We start from the raw sequence: 20,680 nt of genomic DNA, 5'->3' as shown, positions 1-20,680 counted from the left end.
GCCTTCAGCCCCTCTCCTATCGTCCCAGGGGCTCAGGCCTCTCCCCATCCGCCACCCCCATACATGGGTGAATTAAAGCGATTGCCTCGGAAACCAGCGCCAGGCAGAGGCAGGAGAGAGGACGTTTGACTCGGGGCCAGGGGCAGGGCTGATCCCTGTGTGCAAAGGGAGGGGGCCATGTCTGGGGAACTCCCCCTCCCGAAATGGCAGCTGAAAATGAAGGGCCTGATGAGAATCTCTGGGACGGCTGGGGCAGAGGGGACACGGTTCATGGGACAAAGCCCAGCTGAGCAGAAAGGCCTGCGGCTAGTTGCCCTGCTGTTGCCAGTGTGTCAGATGGCACAGGGCACTGCTAGGGGGCAGAAGGGACTGTCTTGCCCGCCATCCTCAGCCCATGCCCTGCCCCCATTCTCCACACCTAGGCGGGGCCAAACAGCAGCAGACTGGCTGCCCTATGGGGGGTGGTCATGGACCCTGCCTCTGCCCCCTGGAGCTCCTGCGTCCCCCACGGACAGGCTGGGCTTTGTCCCACCTCCCAGGGGCATGGCGAGACACAGCTGCCCTAAGCACTGGCAAGGCACAGAGAAGGCTGTTGGCATTCTGGCTAGTGATCGGGCTCCCACCCCCGCACTCCACAGGGGAAGCCTCCCTCACCTCCTCGTTCTCGTCCGTCTCCTCCCCATTCTCCTGCTGCAGCTTTGGCCTCTTCTTAAAGGCCTCCTTCTCTGGGCTGCCAGGAAGAGAAGGAATGAGCCCCGGTGACAGGGGAGCCCTGGCACACAGTTCCCAACACCCTTCCATCTCAGAGCCCTTCAGGAACCCAGCTTCACTGCCCTCCAGAGAGATGGGCCAGGCAGTGTTACCAGATGAGGAGACTGAGGCACAAGGAGGGGAAGGGACTCACCCAAGGTCATGTGGCACGTCAGAGGCAGAGCGGAGAAAAGAACCCAGGAGTCCTGATTCTCTGCTGTATGGCTTTGGCTTCTCCTAGGGATGGGGGAGGAGGGAGCAGGATGTCTGGACCAGAAGGGCTGATGGGGGTGGAGGGTGCCAGGGCTGGAAGCCAAGGGAGAAGTGGGCACCCCAATAACTATGGTCCTGCCATAATAATGAAGAGCCAGGAGTGGGAGCACCCCAAACAGCCCCCCTCTGCCCCCCAGCAAGGGAGTTGGCCATCACCTCTTCCTCCGCTGCCTGGTCTCCTTCTTCAGCCGCTCTAGGTCCTGCTTGGCCCGCCGAAGGACTTCAGAAGCCTCTGCCTCCATGGAGACCACGGGGCTGCTGAGTGCCCCCAGGCTCGGGCCTGGAGACAAGCCCAGGGAGTACGGGGGCCTGGAGGAGACCCGTGACAGACTCCGGCGGAGTGACTCATTCATGGCTTCGCTCTCCAAGAGCTTTGTCCTGGGGACCGGAGGGGCTTTTGGTTACCGAGTTCAGCCACCCTGGGCAGATGTCCAAACACCCCAGGGGAAAAGACACCCCTTCCCTCCTCAACCTCCAAGGAGGGGTGACCAGGAGTGTGTGTGTCTGGAACCCCAACTGCCCTCGCTCAGCTTGGTCAAAGGGGCTCAAGGCTCTGCTGCAGAAGGACATTGCAGGGGAGGAAAGCTGGCATGGCCACCATTAACCATCTCAGCAGGAGGGGGGTAAATCAGCATTGCTCCACGGACCACAGTGGGATAAGGCTCATTTTACGCCAGCTGACAATCTGGCCCAGAACGAGTGAGAGGATTCTTGTCTCCAGGGCTGTCAGTTTCTCCAGCATGAAACCCACACTTACAAGCAGCATTTCAATATACCCCTGGGAGGTATTTAAGTCTGGATCAGCCAAGGCTCCAGAGAAGGCTTGGGAGCACGAGGGCCGGACACGACACCCTACAGGATGGAGACATTTCCCTCTCGAATGTGGGGTTTTTATTTACATTTCAGCAGCACTGAGAGAGATGGGATCAGGGCCCCGTTGTGCCGGGTGCTGCATGCACCTGTGAGACGGGCGCTGCCCCAAAGCGCTGACAATCTAAATGGTCATGTCAGGCCAAAGAGAGGGGAAGTGACTTGCCCAAGGTCACCCAAGGTCATGGCAGAGATGTGATACCGGCCTACTATTTGAACCCAGTGCCCATGGCACCAGTCACCCATCCAGAGAGCAGCAGAACCAGAGGGAATCTGGGCCTCCAGAACCCCAGGTCAGCATCCGCCCCACTAGCCTGTGCTGCCGCTTTGCAGGTCCTCTCAAGCTGCACGCAACACGCGGCTCCCCAGATGGGCGGAAGGAGAGAACACAGCTCACACTCACCTGAGCTCCTCGATCTCCCGGATGTAGTTCTGGATCAGGGCGCCGATGGCCTCGTTGCCATCACCTGGAGGGACAGAATTAGGATCATGGACTAGATCAGAAACACCTAGCAGCTGGGTTGCCACTCAGCTGCCCCTGGACCTGAGCTCTGGCTGTAATTTACGTGGCACTGATCCGTACTCCCCACCTCACATACATGTCCTCCGGAGGTGCCCATCCTTACCTGCCTTGGCCAGTATCAAATTGGCCTCCTGGCTCATCAGGTGGGTGACCCGGCTGTTGATGGCATCAATAGCCTCCTGCATGGCCTTCACCCTCATGCGCAAGGTGGCGTTCTCCTTCTGGAGCATGGCGTTCTCCTGGAACAAGTCACTGTAGCCCTCGGCACCATCCTCCCCGATCACGCGCTTGCCCTGTGGGGAGAGAAGGGGAGATGCAGAGAAGGCAAAGCCGCAGCGTTCGTCAGCGCTGGCTGAACCCAGCCAGCCACATGCTCAATGGCACCTGTGACAAACTGGGACTGTTCTTACTGTGGTCTGTGAATGCTGAGTAAGGACGATCTGTATTGGGGGATGGGAGACTGGCTGTAGAGAGAATACATAAGCATGTAGTGTGAGAACCCAGGAAGGGGGAGAGGCCAGGTGACACCTCTGCCCGGGAAGCTGGACAAAAGGCTGGAGGGTGAGAGAAGTTTCAGGAGGTGGCTGGGGAATGGAGGGAAGCTTGGACAGGGCTCTGACCCCCCAAGGGGGCTGTGGTGCTCCTGGGATCCCAAGATGGACCTAACTGGGGAGGATCCTGTTATCTGTGCCTGTAAAACCTGTGTTCCTGTCGTCTAAATAAACCTTCTGCTTTACTGGCTGGCTGACAGTCACGTCTGACTGCGAAGTGGGGGTGCAGGACCCTGTGGCTTCCCCAGGAGCCCGCCAGGGCGGGCTCGCTGTGGGAAGCGCATGGAGGGGCAGAGGATGCTAAATGCTTCAAGGAGAGACCCAGGAGGTGAAGACGTGTGAGCTTCTTGCCCTGAAAACAGTCTGCTCCGAGGGAGAGGAGGCTCCCCAGAGTCCTGACTGGCTTTGTGGGAAGCAGTTCCAGAGCATCGCCCGGGGACTCTGACAACACCACACTGAGGAAGATGGGTAGGGTGATCCTATGTCCCATTCTGGCTAGGACAAGTCCCTTTTTTAAGCCATGTCTCAGGCGTCCTGACTTTTTTGGCAAAAGTGGGTATTTGTCTCCAAGGGCAAATGGGACAAACACTCACTTTTGTCAAGAAAGTGGGGTGCAGAGGAGCGTGGGGGGAGCAGCCCCACGCAGTGGGGGGAGGCCGGGATCCAGTGAGGGGCAAGCAGGGCTCAGGTGAGCAGCGACACTAGCCCCAGACTTTGGGAAATACAGTTGCCCTATCCAGAATGTGCTCTGCTGCTCACCTCAGCCCTGCCTACTCTCTGCACAGGTGAGCGGCTCAGGCCAGCCCCACGTGGGGGGGGAGGGACTCAGGCGAGTGGCTCGAGCCAGCCCCGTGAGGGGGGGAGGGAAGGAGGAAGAGGGGCTCAGGCCAGTCCCACAGGGTGTTCAGTTTTCCCATTGGGAAATATGATCACCTTAAAGATGGGTCACAGCAAGAGGAGCAGGGAAAAGGCGGAGACTCAAAAAATGGCAGGCATGCCCTTGAGAAGGCCGTGCTCAGGGGATGGCAGAAACGGAGCAGCTGACATGCTGTAAGTGCCTTTTACCCTGGTAAGGTACTGATCTGAGCCCCATGACAGTAGGAGCTGAGCACCTCTCAGTTTAATGCATTTACCCTCATGCACCTCCAGGGGCAGGGCAGTGCTCTGACCCCCATTGGGCAGATGGAGATTGAGGCCCAGCGGCTAAGGGAGTTGCCCAAAGTCACATGGGGAGTCGGTGGCAGAGCAAGGACTTGAATGCAGGGCTCTCAAGTCCCAGGCCAGGGCCATGACCATGGGGCCATCCTTCCTCTCAGGCTGGGGAGATGCATGACTCAGCTCAATAGCAACCTCTGGCTGCCTAAGGGCTGATGCTCATGGGAAACCAGTCCAGACAAGCTCAGCATGAAGCAGAATGTCTGATGTGGCGCACAGGACAGGGATATAAAGCAGGAGGTGCCTTCCCAACTCCGGAAGATACCCTGAAGCCTTTTCCCTGTTCATACATGATATACAGCCCTTTAACAGCCTACCTCGCCATTGTCCCTTGCCTCCTACCAGCAAACTACAGTGCCACTGAAACACAGCCATCTCTGGGGTGGAGCCCAGTGCCACAGTATACACTGCACCTAGGAGGGCAGGATGCTGGCCAAGGCTGTACACACAGCATGGGGCCAGATCTGTGCAGGGGAGGCAGGAATACTTTCCCCACGCCATTCGAGGCTGTGCTGCTGCAGCTGGGATTTGAACCCATGACGGCGAGGAGTCCAGGTCATACTCAGGCTTTGTATATGCAAGTAGATCTCCCTCTTGCAGCCAGCCCCAGCAACCACAACAGTCTACCACAAACCCAGATAGCAGAATTACTCCGTTAGCCCAAGTGGCAGGGGCTGGTGTGGAAGGTCCTGGGTTCGATCTGCGCCAGTGACCCGAGTTGGCCATACACCCGCAAGGCTTTGCCCGCTCAGCTGCCCCTTACCGCCTTGTACTCCATGAGCTCCATCTGGAGGCGGGCGATCTCGGCCCGCAGGGCGCTGATCTGCTGGCTGGTTTTGTCCTGGTTCACCACCACCTTGTTCTTGATGTTGCGAGCCCGGTTGGCATACTTGAGCGTGTTCAAGGTCTCCATGAAGTCCCGGTCAGAGGGGCTGATGCAGGCGATCATGATGGTTTGGCTAGGGAGGACGGAGAGCCAGCGGGATCAGTCGGAGCTGCCATCAAACAACGCAGCACCTGGGCCACATCAGATCAGCCAATTCCAACACTGGCACATGGGTGCCCATTGGCAGCTCCAGCCACACACCCCTTTGACCTTTATTTACTTTATAACCAGGGTGTGATCAGCATCCGGGCCCTGCCTTAGGCCCCTTCCACCCTGGGCCGGCACAGGCTGGGAGCATGGCTCAGGCAGCAGCTTGCGTCATGCTGGCAAAGAGAACCCTGGGTGGCCTCCTCTGCTCATTACAAAGTGGTGTTCAGGGAGTCATGACCCCGGGCAGCCCACGGCAGGGCATTCAGGGCATCGCTGAGACAGGAAGGGGGGAGGGATTAGAGCAATCCCGTGCTGGGAACTCGGCTGCCAAGTCCCGGATCACGAAGGGCTCAGACGCATTTTGCAAGAGCTAATTCCGCGAAAGCTGCCTAATTGCGTCTGGGGCCCAGGACCAAGACAATTATATTGGAAAAAAGTCACCATGGAGATGCCACCAGACCCTCGGCAACACGCCACCCCAGGAAACCCACACAGCACTTCAGATCCATCCCCGAGTCCGACCAGCCCTCCTGTTACTCAGAAATCCCCCACCTCCCGCATGTGACACTCCCAGGATGCAGACGGCAGCCCCAGCAAGGGCACAGCTCTTCCATTCTGGGTCACGCACACTCAGCTGAAGCTGACACCCGCTAGGTGACCCCATGTCCTGGCTCTGGGTGCCTGTTACCTGTTCCCCCCAAGGGAGTCCTGTAGGAGCCGGGTCAGTTTGGAGTCTCGGTAGGGTACGTGCACCGCTTTCTTGCTCTGGTCTCCAAGGGCGCTTATGACGTTTCCCAACGCCAGCTGCCAACAAAATGGAAGGAACTGAGTTCTCCCCCGTGCCGGGGAGGGCCCTTCCCCGCTGAATACAAAGCTCAGGGTGATTGGAGCCACCTCTCTCCAGGGAGCGGCGGGCTCTGGACCAGATGCGCTAACAGCCAACCAGTGCAGCTATATCAGCCAGACAATGTGCTGCCCCTCTCCTGCCTCCACGTTATTCCCGAGCCCCTAGATCCAGGAATCTACCCATACTGGGGACAGCGCTGGGTAACGCAGCTAGTGGCCTGGTCCCTCACCATCAAGTCCACTGCGCAACCCCTAGTGATGACCCATGGCAGCTCAGTCTGGGAGCTAGTGAGCCAGGCAAGGTCTGTGTGTCCGGCAGCCCCTTTATATCCACTGCAGCCTGTCCCCATCTCCTGTGCCCGCTAAGAGCCTACCAGGCCGCAGTTGATGGAGATGCCCTCCTTGGCTCTCTCGCCCGTAGCTCCTGTCCGCTTCAGCCTCTCCGAGCCGGCCAGGTCGACGAAGTGGAACTTGGCGGTGAGGGTCTCATACTCGCTGGTGGCCTGGGATCCCTCTGGAAGGCCAGTCACCTGGCAAGCAGACACATCGCAGCGTCAGCACCTTCCTCAGGGGAACGGGGCATTATCCATCTGCTATGATAGCTCCCAACCCGCCCCCTTTGAGCATCCCACTGCGGCTGTGCTGACAGCCAGCACGTGGCAGGGAGTCGTAGGAACAAGCCTGACAGTGGCTCATGCTTGCTGTGCTGTGGGGCGAAGGGCACTCCCTTGCCCCTCTCAGGCAGTCTCACCAGGTCGGGCTGGGCACAGACTCTCATTTGGCACAGGTGGATGGTGAAGATGGCGTGGGAGCGGGAGCTCTGGACATTCATCTGAGTGCTGGCGGTTGTGCGGGACAGAGCTCCCTGCTTCAGGCACTGGATCAGCTGCAACAACAAGGAAAGGATTCAAAGAAATTTCCACCCCAGCCTGGCGGGAGGGCCGGGGGGGGGATGCCAAAGTGGGGAGGGCACCCTAGGTCAATGTGTCATAGTCACCCTGGGATGGGGGCAGCTGAGCCCCTGCATGGCATGCAGGCTCTCCTGCCGAAACATCCCAGCCCGGGTGCCAGGGCCCCGCGCTGGGGAGCGTCTCCCATGGCCACAGGGAACAAGGGAGCAGGTGCTACAGGGAGACCCTGGAACAGTCCCGCTCACGAGTTACCAGGAAAGCCCAACCCCAGGCAAGAGACCAGGGTGGAGGCTAACTCGGGGTCTGTGTGCTCAGAGCAGGGACTGGGAACCCACCCATGCACAGCTGTGGCGTGTAACGTGACACTCTACAGATTGAGGCCGTGGTGTGCTAGGTGCTGTACAAATGCAGTGAGAGAACCCCAGCCCCACGCAGCTGGCAGAGAAGGGACTTGCAAAGGTTACATCGCAGCAAGTGGCCCGGTGGGTAACAACCCAGCTCTCCCAGGGCCCAGCCCAGAGTCCTAAGCACTGGTCCATGCTGCCCCCCATGCTCTCTGCTGCACACAAAGTGCCTGGAGGCAGGAGAGGAGGGTTTTGACCTCCAGGTCCTGAGGGTTGTTTCTGCTATTCCCAGCCGGCTGGGAGACATTCCTGCTCACAGACACAATGCACAGGGCAGGGGCTTCTCCAGGCCCAATCCCCTCCATGTGCTTTTGCCAGAAGATACCCGCTTGACGCAGCGGTAGAGATGCGTCCCGGTGTCATACGCTCACAGTCCCGCCTTTGGGCCTGACTCATTTCCCCCGGGACCAGAGCCTCCTGCAGCGATGCCTGGTTAACTAACAGCTTGTACTACCCGCTGGGCGAGAGATTCCCTTGCCCCGGAGCTACAGGATGGAGGCTGTATTCCCACCCCCCTTCGCCCCAGGACGCTGCTCCCATGGGAGACAGGTACCAAGGGAGCATGGGAGGGCTGGGCATGGAGCCCAGACACCAGCCTTTGGGTAACGGAATGAGCACGTGGGCACTGAGGATGCCAGCGGGACCGCTCTCACTAGGCCCTGCACCACATGGCACAGAGGGCAGGAGCGGGGGCCTGGAGAGAAGGAAGGATCCAAGCACACAGATTAAAGGGGTGGGGAGTGGATTTAAAACGCTTCCTCTCTGGGGCAACGAGAGAGTTAACTCTGTCCAAGCTGGGCTCCCCTCTTGCTGCAAAGGGGGCGGAGAAGGGGAGGCTAGTAGAGCAGTTGCGGGGGGGTGGGGGAAGGGAAAATCCATTCACAGTCCATCCCCCTCTGCCCTACTCAGACCAGCTTTGGGACAATCATGCCACGAAACCACTGCAGGAAAATCCAAAGAGCTTGGCATCCTGGTGCAGTGCCCTCATGCCACCCAAGAGCACGTCAGCTGGCCATATGTCAATGCCACACCCTGAGTGTGTCTGTCCCAGGGCAGCAGCAGCCAGAGCCTCCCAGGGCTGGCTAGGAGAGCCTGCAGGAGAGCTGCTGCCCTGGGGCTGTGGCACGCTAGCACCCGACCCCCCTTGTCATCACTGGGGGGCTCTGCCCCTCACAGCACCCGGCCCCTCCATGCTGCCCCTGCCTGCTCTCTGGCAATTCCGAGTAGCCGACCGCCCGCAGCAGCCAGGCCCTGGGCGTCGCCCACCTCATCCTGGGAGCTGATGAGACGGGAGGTGACGCCCGTGGTGTAGATGCTTCCGCTGGTGTCCTCGTGGATTTTGATGTTGGACTTGCGGTGGCGGGAGTCAGGGTCCCGAGCGCTGTCGAACAGGTCCAGGATCTCCTCGTTGTAGAGCTGCCAGGGAGGGAGAAAGGGTAGCGAGTAACTGGGCGGCCCGGAGCTTGCTGCAAAGCCTGGTATGGGGCTTCACAAATAACCTCCCGCCACTGCGGGGTGCACAGGGGTTGTGCTTAGACAGCCTCTTTGCTCCCTCCAGGTAACCCCTACCTCCCCCATATGCCTCCTGGGTCGTCCCCCCCCCCCACCTCCAGGTACCCCAATCTCCCCCATATGCCCTCTCGTTCCCCCTCCACCTCTCCTTCAGGTAACCCCGACCTCCCCCCAGCGGAGAGGGGAGGGATAGCTCAATGATTTGAGCATTGGCCAGCTAAAACCCAGGCTTGTGAGCTCAATCCTTGAGGGGGCCATTTAGGGATCTGGGGCAAAAATCTGTCTGGGGATTGGTCCTGCTTTGAGCAGGGGGTTGGACTAGATGACCTCCTGAGCTCCCTTCCAACCCTGATATTCTATGATTCTATGCCTCCTGGGTCATCCCTCCCCACCTCTCCTCCAGGTACCCCTGACCTCCCCCCAGTGCCTCTTGGGTCCTTCCTCCTTGAGGCCTCCCCTGCCCAGCACACACAGAGCAGCACAATGCCAGCATGCTGCCCTGATGATCCCTAGCTAAGGGCACAGATTGGAGCAGTGAGTTCCCCAAGGCCATGCACCAAGCCAGTGGCAGAACCAGGAATAGAAAGAACTCAGGCATCCTAGCTCCAGACCGTGCCCACTAGGCCTTGCTCTCTGCTTAAAAGCTCGCAGAGAGCAGACAGGAGGCCAAGGAGCCAGCTCACTGCACCCGGTGCTCCCCCTGTCACTGCCCATACATCCGGGGACCCTGCTGTGCCCCTAGTTATCTGGGACTAGAGTCCGGGCAGGGTAATTGTCCAGAGCCTAGCAAGTCAGGCCTGGCCCATGGGGGTGGGAGGGTGTCACTGACGGATTGACCTGCCCTGGTGGAGAAAGGGCTTAATTAGGGCTCTGAGCCGGGAGCTCCTCAAAGGCAGGGAAGCCAGAGCCAATTGTGCACCTCGCCCTGGATTAGCTTCGCAAGCAAGCTGTGTATCGCCAGCCCAGCTCCTGCTCCCCTGCCGCGAGTGGGCACAGCGTGGAAGGGGTGAGCACTGATCAGGAGGAGGAGAAAAGGATTTAGTGCCAGTGGCTAAGGGGGAGGAAGGGGCAAGAATGGCAGGGCAGGTGCATTGAGACCATCCCAGTCACTACAGGGCAGGAGAACAGGTGGGCTCAGGTCCACAGAGGGGCTACGCAGGGGCTCTTCCTTGGCAGAGCAGCATAGAACGGACAGGCTTCACCCCATCTACGATATTTACCAGGTCCCCCTTTACCCTAGTATGCAAGCATCTCACAATCTATCATTTTTACCCTCACGCCTCATTGTACAGATGGGGAACGGAGGCCAGAGAGACCAAGGGACATGCCCAGAGTTATCCTAGGCGTGCAGAGCAGAGCAGGGAGGAAAAACCCAGGTCTCCGAAATCCTGCCATAGGGCTAATCCAGACAGTGACCCTACACGAGGGATAGGTGATGTGACCTGGGCGTCCCCCTTCCCCAGCCACCACCTGCAGATGGGACCCTGCCCTGGGGTGGTGGGTGTGCCTGGCCTCCCATTCCTTTGCCCAGCTGGCCGGCAGTTCTTTGGGTGGCACAGGCTGGGACCTGCCCATTTGCGTAAGAGATGGGAATCCAGCATATCATTACAGGGTGGATGGTGCGCTGAAGTCCCAGAAGGAAGCTGGGTTGGGGCCTCACTGCTTGTGTTGCTAGACGGGCTGCAGATCCTTTGTAAAGCACCTTGAGCTCTCCTGAGGCAAAGTGCTAGATACCAGCTGGGTCTACATGATGTGATGGTAAAGCCTAAGCTCTGCTACACTAGGGCCTTCACAGTCACTGTGATTCTGCAGATCGCCTGGACTGAGCAAGGCTGGGCACAGCCCGCTGGGGAATACAAACGGATGACTCTGAAATAGACCAGAGGGGTTTGTCTGGAGGAAACTCCTGCCTCATGCTGGGACTGGAGGCTCCAGAAGCCCAGACATCTAAGCCTCTGAAGTTATTTAACAGGCAAAAAATATCCTGACCGGAAAACAGACAGGACACAATAAACTCAGCAGGCAACCCCCAGCTCCAGCACTGCCAGCGTCATTAACCCTTGCAGTGCTGGAGTCTCTGCTGTCACCCCAGCAGCCTCTGGGCTTTGTCAAAACTTCTCTATAGCCAAGAAGCTAGCATCTGCCAGCCTGGCCTTCAGACTGGACGGCTTCTGGTGCTGAACCTACAGAGCTGCAGCAAGGCCAAGGAGAAGGGTTTTCAGATGTAGCTCCTCTTAGCCTCGGCGGGATGGTTCGGTCCATGTAAAGGGTCCACCGGCCACCCCATGGCAGCCATGGCGTTAGCCAAGCTCACACAAACTCTCCACCTGCCAGTGCAGTGGGGCCAGAGCCTCAGACGTAGCTTCACTGAAGTCACTGGAGTTACCCCAGCCCATAAACTCTAACAGGGTGTTCCCAAAGGGGGAGTCGCTGGGAGGAAAGGGATCGAGCAAAGGGAAACGTAGGCTGAATAGCAGGAGGTTTTCCCAACAGCGAGATCTCCTTTGGCGACTTATGCAGTGGGAGTCCCAGCACCCTGTGGCATTCACAAGCAGGACTGGCTGGCTCTGGGAAAGATGCTATAGGAGTGGGAGACGGGATCTCACAGGCTTCACTGCAGCACTTGTGTCTGATCCTATAGCTCATGCCCGGGGCTGGGCAGTCACACAACACTGCTGGCGGAGGGCACTCCCCACTGTACTGAATGACAAGCAGGGTTCACCACTCAGAATAGCCTCGCCCTGACAAAGAGATTTCAAAGGAGGTGCCAATGAGCAGGAAGTTCTCCTGCATCCTGCTTCCATGCCAGCTCACTGGCGCTCAGGGCAGAGCCAGAGCTCTGCCAAGGCTAGAGATCCTTGGGAACATGGTCACACTTCTGGCTTCTTCAGATCTGGGGCAGAAGAGATGAGGAGGGTGTCATGGAAGCCGGGAAGGTTTCCTATTGGGATAACTCACCCAGCCAGGTACAGGAGTCTGAAGTCATACGGGTCTCAACTCTTTGCACAGATGGAGAAAATGGAGCTCAGAGACTTTCCAGTGGGAACTCTGTGCTCTAGTGATTTGGGCCTGATCACCTGGAGATGTGCAATCCACTTCTGGTTCAGACCCAGGCTTGCCTGATCTTTGGCTGGTCACTATCTGTACCTCCATTGTAAAATGGACCATTGGTATTTATCTAATTCATGAAGGTGTTGAAGCCCAAGAAAAAACGCCTCTGAAGGGATAGATATTCAAGGATCGCTGAGAGCACTGTGTCAGAAGTGGGATTAGAACTCAGGACCTCCCTGCTCCCTGTCTTTCAGTCCTTTCTAGGCTATATAGCCTTACAGCAGATGCTTTCTCCTCTGTACTTTTCCAACAGGGGAGGCATTTCTATGTTGGAGTGGAAATAGTTTTCAGATCACTTGAGATTTTGCACATTCTACAAAGGAGCTCTAGTTTCAGGATTCCATGCAATTACACAAAAGTGATTTGGCAAAACAATGTCACAGTGGTTTTCCGTGATTTCAGAAAAATCTCCCTCACCCAGCTCTAGTCACTAAACAGAAGGGTGGTATAGTCTGGACCTATTATACCACAGCACACATTTCTCTATCAACATGATCTGAAAGCAAAATGCAAAGCCAATCCTTTAAAGATCTCCTGGCTTTTCCACATGCGTTTGGGGCATCACCAGAACAGAAACTGTGTCAGAACAGTGGGGCTAGATATACAGCCTCCCTGCATTCACTCAGAGAAGTCATTCTAAACCCATTCCTGTCCTGAACTGCTAACTGATGCTGCATTTGGTTTTTTCCACATTCCACCCCTGAAATAGCTGCATGTGGGTAAGAGCTGAAGCGATCACAAAGTACACACAGTCCACAAGGCATGATGGGATCATACTAGATGAAAGGCGCAATAGGAAAGGTTTGGATAATGATAGGAACGTGCTAAAAATCAGGCTCTGGAGACTGAGAAACAGGGCAAAGAGGTGGGAAGGGCCAGTATGTTACTTTCAGGGTGATGAGAAAGCCTGAAGCCTGATGGGGTGGAAGGCACCACAGAATTTCTGCTTAGCCCCTGAATTGGGGAAGGCTGGAAAAACCTGCATTCTTTGTCCAGCAACTGGACTTTGGCCCAAATCTGGTTGCTAGCAAGTGGGTGCAGAGTACGCAGACGGCAGCGGAGCCAGCCCCGCAGACACAGAGGGGGCACAGATAACCAGCACCACTGCCTCCCAGAGAAGCCAGAACATAAGCAGTCAGCACCGTTTTATGTAGGGCCCACAGCACGTGCCCCTCTGCAGTAGTGCATGAGCAGCTGTGGCTTGCAGTCGCCAGGACAGACACCCCCACCCATGCCCTGTTCTGGGGTGTGGGAACGGCAGCTCCTCACACTCCTGGGCTCCAGCTCGCTCCCCGCTCACTCACACCCACCTCCAGGAACTGGGCGCTGACTTTGAACTCCGGCACGGCTGTGCCACGCTCCTGCGCCTCCCGTTTGCGTTGCTCGATGCCGCTGAAGAGGTGGGAGATGGCCCGTGGGATGATCCCGTGCTCCTCCTCTGAGATGTGTGTGTCAAAGCCAGTGCCCATGGTGTACGTCTTCCCAGCTCCGGTCTAAAAGGGGCACAGGACGAGCACTTAGACAACCCCAGGGTGCATCGGCCTAAGAGCAGCCCCCTGCATCTCCAGCCCTGGGCTGTCAAACCCAACCTGCAGCCGCCCCTCCCGGACTATTCCCCCAACAGTTCTGTTGATGCCCCAAAATCCCAACCCACAGTCTCCCCAATATTCCAGCCCTGGGCCTCTGCTCCTGCACCTCACCAACAAGCCTCAACTCCGACCTGCAGGCCCAGCCAAGCACCTTCCTGCATGGCTTTGCTGGCGCAGCACTCTGTGCCCAGCCGGATAGCCCACAACTGCTAACAACCGAGCCTGGCTTCAGTGCAACTGCCCAGGTTTACTGCCGAGACACAGGACGGGGACAGCCAGTACCTGGCCATACGCCAGCACGGTGGCATTGTAGCCTTCAAAGCAGCCCTCGATGAGTTTGCTGACGCAGGTGGTGTAGATCCGCTCCTGCCATGTGTCCAGGTCGAACACAAAGTCATAGGTGAATGCCTTGTCCTTTCCCAGCAGCACCTGGGGCTCCCCAGGCGTCACTGAAGTGCAGATGTGGCATCCCTCAATCTTCTCCTTTGACAGCTGGGGACGGATCCTGCCAGCGGGAGAAGACAGACAACTGAGGACACAGTGATCTTCCCTCTCCCAGAGCACCCTGCATCAAGGGAGATCACCTTGCCCACCAGTGAAATGCAGCCACTTCTGGGCTGCAACCTGGCAGCAGCTGCTTAACCACACAAAGTAACAGTCTGGAACAGGAACATCACACCCAGATGAACCTGCAGGATGCAGGCTTTAGAAAGACAGCTGGAATTTGGTCAGGGTGGCCCCCGACTCTTGTGATTGATGCAGTGAGATAATTAGAGACCACACAAAGGGTAGGGACCATGGTGTTACTGTCACCTCAGTGTTGCTGGTTCAAAACCCCCCAGTCAGTAGCTACTGACAGCAATTCCCATGTGATGGTTGCTTGGCCCGTAGCAAGTGATATTGGTGGGGTCCCAATATACACACCGTAAATTGTGGGGAAAGTTTATGGAAAATACCCTTCTGCTATTGCACAAATAGTTCCTTATTATTATTTGTCGTGCAGTAGCTCATAGGAGCCCAAGTTATGGATCATGACCCCCCCGGCGCCAGGTGCTGTACAAAACACAGAACAAGAAGAGGGTCCCTGCCCCAAAGAGCTGATGATCAATTGTGAGACAAGATACCACAGGCGGCTGCTGACAGACAAGCACAAGGAAACATGGCCCTGCCAAAGGCTAACAGAAGTCTCAGAAGCACCTTTCCTATTTATTAACAGCTCCCTGGCCTAGTCAGATGCTTTTCTCCAGCCTCCGCCTCATATTTTACTAGAAAGAGCTAGACCCATGTTCTCTGCACTGGCCTTGGATTCTGGAGGCTTCTCTTTCTGGGGAGCCCATTTTGAGACAATTGGGGCCCAATTCCCAGAGGTACTGACTGTCCCGCAGCTCCCACTAACTTCAGCTGTGCTCAAACCTTCGGGGCGGGAACATGGCCCACTGTGTCTCAGGCTGGGCCCCCAGAAGCAGAGGCACCCCAAATCCATGGCTGCTATTCAAAGTTTGTGTTGACGAGCTCCCATTTTAATTTGCATAAGTGGGTCAGGTTAGAAGATGCTGGATGGTCCCTAAAGACTGTTCCCAGGGGCAGCTTGGGCCCTCGGGTGGATTCTCTCTCCTTCCAGACCTCTCTCCCCCTCGTTGACTGCTTGCAACCCCTCCCCCCATTAGATACGTAGGGGTTCCAGCTGCTACTTTATGGCAGTCGGTGCATCAGTCTCTTAACTGGAATAGGAGTTTGGATGACCTAGGCACCTACAAACTACTAGGACAGGTAAAGCGAGGTTTAGACATGCAGATCCTCTATCTGCAAGGCATAGGTAGGTAGTCCCGTACATCTGCGCACAGCCCCAAACTGCACACCCGCTTCAGGGATCTAGAAGAACGCATGCACTCATTTAAAATGTTGTTTATAAAAACTCTTAGATTTCAAGGCCAGGAGGGACCATTCTGACCATGCAGTCTCATTTCCGGCATAACACAGGCTTGCCCCAGTAACTTCGGAATCAATCCCGTGACATGCTGGTGAGCTAAAGCAGATGCATTAGAGATGCACGTTCTTGATTTCAAAGCTTCAAGGGATGGGGCATCCACCACAGCCCTGGGTAAGTGGTTCTGGTGTCTACTAACCCTCACTGGTCAAACAAACACACAAACCTGGGCTCTATTTCCAGTCTGAATTCACCTGCTGTCAGCGCCCAGCCGCTAGACTCACTGCAGAGAGACAACTGCAGCGCACACATTCAATCCACATCATTGAAAGCTCCCTTGATGCAGTTTCCCATCGTACAAATTCGAGGCTTAAACATTTTTTGCCCCAAATAAGTCATTAAAAATAAAACCTGTGGTAATCTGAATATTGCTGATCAAAACAGACAAGGGAAAGGGACAATACAGACCCCACGGGAGCGAGACTGGGGAAGCCAGAGATGAAAACCAACCTAGTCTGAGCCAGGAAGGTAAAAGCTCCGCTAAGGGTCTTTTCAGTAGATTACCTTCTAAATCACGGCGCTGAAGGCCAGAAGAGACCATGAGCCAGTCTGACCTCTGTAGCTCACAGGTCATCAGCGTCAGCCCAGCATCCACACAACCCAAATCAGATCCATTAGGAGTAATTTCACACACACACACACACCCCCACCCACCCACCCAAAATCCTGCCACTACATGGGAATCAACGAATAGAAATGTACTGCTAACAAAATGAGCTGCAGCTTTGCTTGGTAAGACAGCTGCTTTCACCGAGATTTTAAAAAGTCTCCTATTTTCAGGGGATCAGCCTGGCAGCTCTGAAGCTGGCTTGCCTGGAAAGAATCAGGGAGAAAAAACAACATGACACCAAATACTCTGATAAAAACTCTTTTTGGAGACTTAATGACAAAACAACTTCCCGCATTGGCCATTTTTATAAATACTTATATTAATTCCTTTAAAGCCATGGAAGCCGGTAGAACAGACCACATGCTTAATACCACCGCCACCTCCCTCTCACTAAGTGGGGCTTATCAAATAGCATACAATATTACCCTCAGCTACTGTTTAGTGTACTTTAGCCATGGGCGAAGCAAATCCTGTATGGCCACTCTGTGCCTCAGTTTTCCCATCTGTAAAGCAGAGATAATTACATCAGATACTTTGTAAAGCTCTTTGAAATCTCTGGATGAAAGACACTGGGTAAGAGCTAGGTGTTATAGACTGAGACTTTAAGGCCAGAAGGGGCCATCTTGATCATCTCATCTGGCCTCCGGCACATCCCAGGCTGTAAAACCTCACACACCCACTCCTGTAGCAGACCCCTAATCATTGGCTGAGTTACTGAAGTCCTGAAATCATGGTTTAAAGACTTGAAGTTAGAGAACCCATTATTTACACTAGTTAAAACCTGCCCGTGCCCCATGCTGCAGAGGAAGGCGAACCCCTCCACCCCCCAGGGTCTCTGCCAATCTGACCTGGGGAAAATTCCCTCTGGACCCCAAATCTGGCGACCAGCTAGACCCTGAGCATGTGGGCAAGACCCACCAGCCAGACACCTGGGAAAGAATCCTCTGTGGACAGTTTCTGTGTCACTGAAGGATGGAAAGGGATGTCAGATTACGGCAGCACAAAAATCTCACTACGTGGGGGCTTTTCTCAAGGTTTACCAGGCTGGCACTTTGTTTAAAGCCTACAAACAGAATCAAACAGCACAAGGCTCAGCTGGGCCAGAATTTCCAGGCAGAGCTCAGCAACCACAGCAAGGTTCAGATTTTCAGAAGGGCTCAGCACTGAGGCTGCTCAGGTTTCTTCTCCCCAAAGATGTTTCCTTCCCTGTCCCCTTGGACAAAAAAAAAAAAATGGCTTTTTGACAAAAACGATGGGAGTGGAAGGGCTGTGTGCGTGCGTGCGTGTGTGTAAAACACAGCGCTTTGTTTTTGACCAGAAAAACATTTTTTGGTCAACATTTTCATTGTTTCTTGTGGAGGGAGGCAGAAGGAGGAAAATATTTTAAAATATTTCTTGCAAGAAGAATGGGTATTTTTCAACCAGCACCCGACAGGCACAGCTTGTGTGAAAGCCTGGTTGTGAGTATCACAATGGGAGCAGCAGGAATAACTAGCCCCAGCTGGGGCTGCCGGGCTCTTCTGAATGTTCTGGCCAACTGCAACTTTGCATGGCCAGCTGCACCCTCCCCGAGATCTCTCCCCTCAGAGTCACAAGAAGCTACTGTTAAATGCTTTGGCTTTTACCCTAATGCCCAATAGCACCCTGCTCTCCTCCTCCCCGGCCCTGCTTCCTTATGCCACCCCATACAGCTGGGAGAGCTGGCACCCTGCCTGCTGTTTGCTGTTTTGCTTCTGTGCTAAGGGAGGCAGACAGGGCCCACAGCATTGCAGGGCCCATGCTTAGACCAATGAGCAGAGCCAGAGGGTCTGAGCTAGGCAAGGTATTTCTGGCTGAGTCTTCCAACCTGATCCCACCAGATACCCAACCACTCAGAGTCCTGCCTCAGGCCAATGCCTGGTGTCAGCTAAGAGTGAAGTTCTAGGAGTGCCTAGAGGTACAAGTCATGATAGAGGCCCTATAGTGATAGTAGAGTTGTCACCTTTCTAATGGCTGGTAACTGGAGCTCTGAGATCCCGCTCCCTGCTCCACCTCTTCCCTGAGGCCCCACCCCCTGATCCGCCTCTTCCACAGATTTAAAAAAAAAAAACAAAAACAAAAAAAAAAAAACAAAAAACCCACCAGGGCTTGTCAAATGGCACCGAGACACAGAAGCCAAAAACTGGATGGGTGACAACCTTACAGTGGCGGGTGCTGTACAATTTCACCAGGCAAATGCACTTAGCACAGCATCCCATGCCAGAGATCTTTTAAACCAAGGGGACCTGAAGAGTGGTGTACAATGAAGAGGCAGGGGATGTGTTCAGTATGAGAGGGAAGGATGGGGAAGGGGCATGAGAGCTAGGAGCACTGGGATAAAATTGACCAAAGGAAATCTAGAGTGAACATCGGGAAATGTAGAACAAAAGTCATGAAGAATATAACAAAGAGAATACTCCTTCATTACCCAGCACACAGTTAGCAATGAGTTCCACAGGCTATCACATAGCCCAGATGACAAAAGCTTAGTTGGACTCAAAAGAGGGCTGGATATTTACAAAGATAGTGAGAATTTGAGAAGATTCCTTAAAAAAAAAAAAAAAAGTTAAATCCTCATGCTTCAGGGCATGAGCCAACTTCTAAGCAATGAGGGTCAGGAAGAAACTTTCTGTGGGAAGGCTATTCCTTAACTTTCCACTTGGTGGATTTCTTGTAACTTCCTCTGAAGCAGCCCCCTATTGGAAATGGGAAAGTGGACTATGCCAGTTCCTAAACCTGGTTGCTGGCCGGGGAGCAGGCAGATGGATGGGACCAGACCTACCAATATTAGAGATGGAAGAAACCTCCAGGAGGATAGCAGAGCACACAGATTTGTTCACCTTGCACAGCCCCTGTAATGCTCGCTCCATGCCTTGTCTCAACTGCATTCTCAAGAGCTCCCAATAACAAATTGGAGATGGAAATAGCCACAGGATTACCCTGTATAACTAACAAACTTGCCTGATCATGTGTCTAACGGTTACAGTATTACAGCACTAATGAGGCCAGGCAGTTCTACTCAGTTACTATCATGTCTCAGTTGAGTAGGATAAGGCACGGCAGGTTCACAGATTAAAATAAAGCCCGGGACAAGACTAGACCCTTACAAATCAACACTCAGGTTTCTAATCTCAGATCTGCCACTGACCCATCATGTGACCTTGCCTCAACCTATGCCTCAGTTTCCCCACCCACTCAATGGGGCTAATCACACTGACCAACCTCATGCAGAGCCAGGAAATTGGATTGAGCAGTGTTTGCAAAGCACACTGAGACCCCAGGCCAGGAAAGTGTTCGTAATGAAAGCAGGGAAGTTGCACCAGGGCTGAATTTGGCCCATTGAGGTAAGAGTGGCATGAGGCCTTTTTGTGGCTCCCTCTTGGTTATTAAGCTGTGCTGAGGAGGGGTGGGATGCTACGGACATTGGAGAGGTCCTGTCAGAATCCATGCAGCCCAAACAGCAAAGCGAGGCATGGACTTCGCTCCCAACCTGATCCCAAACCCATGGGAGCCAGGGCAAAGACTTCCAGTAACTTCAGGGGCTGCTCCAAAGTGCTCCGCACTTGTTCACCCAGATGCCTAAGCCCATTTGGCAGTTAGGCAGTTACCCACTGGTCATAAAACAGACCAGGGCTTCACAGGCAGGGAAATCATTCATCAGGCCAGAGGTGAGGCAGTCTCCTGCAGGCACTGCCCAGAAAGGATTGGACCCAAGTCCCATCTGCAATGATGCTGAGAACAGTTCTACTGCCAGTCGCGGCTTCCACACTGGAGCACAGGACGGGGCTTGTTCCAGCCACATAAGCCGCTTCCAGTCTCCATTTCAGGGGGACCCCGGCTATCAGCCACTTTTCAGGTAGAGGAGGCTTGAAAGTTCCCAGCCCCATTAGGAGTGGGGTGTGTGCACCAGCCCTGGCTCAGCACCCGCTCCCTCCTGCTGATTGCCCCACAGCAGACATGACACCAACAGCATCCAGGGGGCACTAGCAATGCATTCTGGGAGTACAGCACCCCTTGGGGCTGGGTGCAGTCAGACTGGCTGACCAACCCATAGACAGACCTGTTCACCAGCACCCAGGGTTCAGGGAGCGGGAGAGGGAAAGGAGATGGCCACAAAGGACTGCACAGCATTCACTGCTAGCAAACAGCCCTGCACGACGCTCCCGCTGGAGTCTTCCTGACCCTCCGGACGGAGGAGGTGGGGGTGTGACGGATGCCACAGCCGGGTGCAAGAGGGTTTGGGGGAAGAAAAGAGGACAAGAGTCCCCTCACCCCACTAAGGCACATCCAGTTGGCTGAACTGTTTGGAGGCGTGGGTGGTGGGAAGGCAGCAAATAGATCTGGTCCGAGCAAGGGCAGACTGACATGGCCGGACGGAGCTGCAGAGCCTTCCTGCAGGGCTGGTCTATTTGCAAACCTGGGCCTGGTCAGCTGAGAGAGCCAGGAACACACAAGGCACAAAGCTGCAGGCTGA

General features: G+C 55.3%; 1 protein-coding gene across 4 annotated transcripts in view; it reads right to left on the bottom strand.

Annotated features, from left to right (window-relative positions):
• KIF21B (kinesin family member 21B) overlaps positions 1-20,680 on the bottom strand; it is a 98,522-nt gene that overhangs the window by 25,421 nt on the left and 52,421 nt on the right. For all 4 annotated transcript variants that reach the window (XR_007774746.1, XR_007774747.1, XM_050956071.1 and 1 more), the window contains exons 2-12: positions 13,874-14,096; positions 13,313-13,495; positions 8,646-8,795; positions 6,816-6,950; positions 6,439-6,594; positions 5,907-6,022; positions 4,946-5,141; positions 2,520-2,709; positions 2,297-2,360; positions 1,180-1,401; positions 655-730 (exon numbers count right to left, since the gene is read on the bottom strand). Coding sequence is in view for 2 of the 4 variants with exons in the window: in XM_050956071.1 (XP_050812028.1) it covers positions 655-730; positions 1,180-1,401; positions 2,297-2,360; positions 2,520-2,709; positions 4,946-5,141; positions 5,907-6,022; positions 6,439-6,594; positions 6,816-6,950; positions 8,646-8,795; positions 13,313-13,495; positions 13,874-14,096 (1,711 nt within the window). In the remaining 2 variants the exon portion in view is untranslated. The remainder of the gene's footprint in view (positions 1-654; positions 731-1,179; positions 1,402-2,296; positions 2,361-2,519; positions 2,710-4,945; positions 5,142-5,906; positions 6,023-6,438; positions 6,595-6,815; positions 6,951-8,645; positions 8,796-13,312; positions 13,496-13,873; positions 14,097-20,680) is intronic.

This window comes from Gopherus flavomarginatus, chromosome 5 (genome assembly GCF_025201925.1).
Source record: "Gopherus flavomarginatus isolate rGopFla2 chromosome 5, rGopFla2.mat.asm, whole genome shotgun sequence".
NCBI lineage: Eukaryota > Metazoa > Chordata > Testudines > Testudinidae > Gopherus > Gopherus flavomarginatus.
Note: the sequence above shows the minus strand (reverse complement) of the source record. Positions and strands in the feature narration are given on the sequence as shown.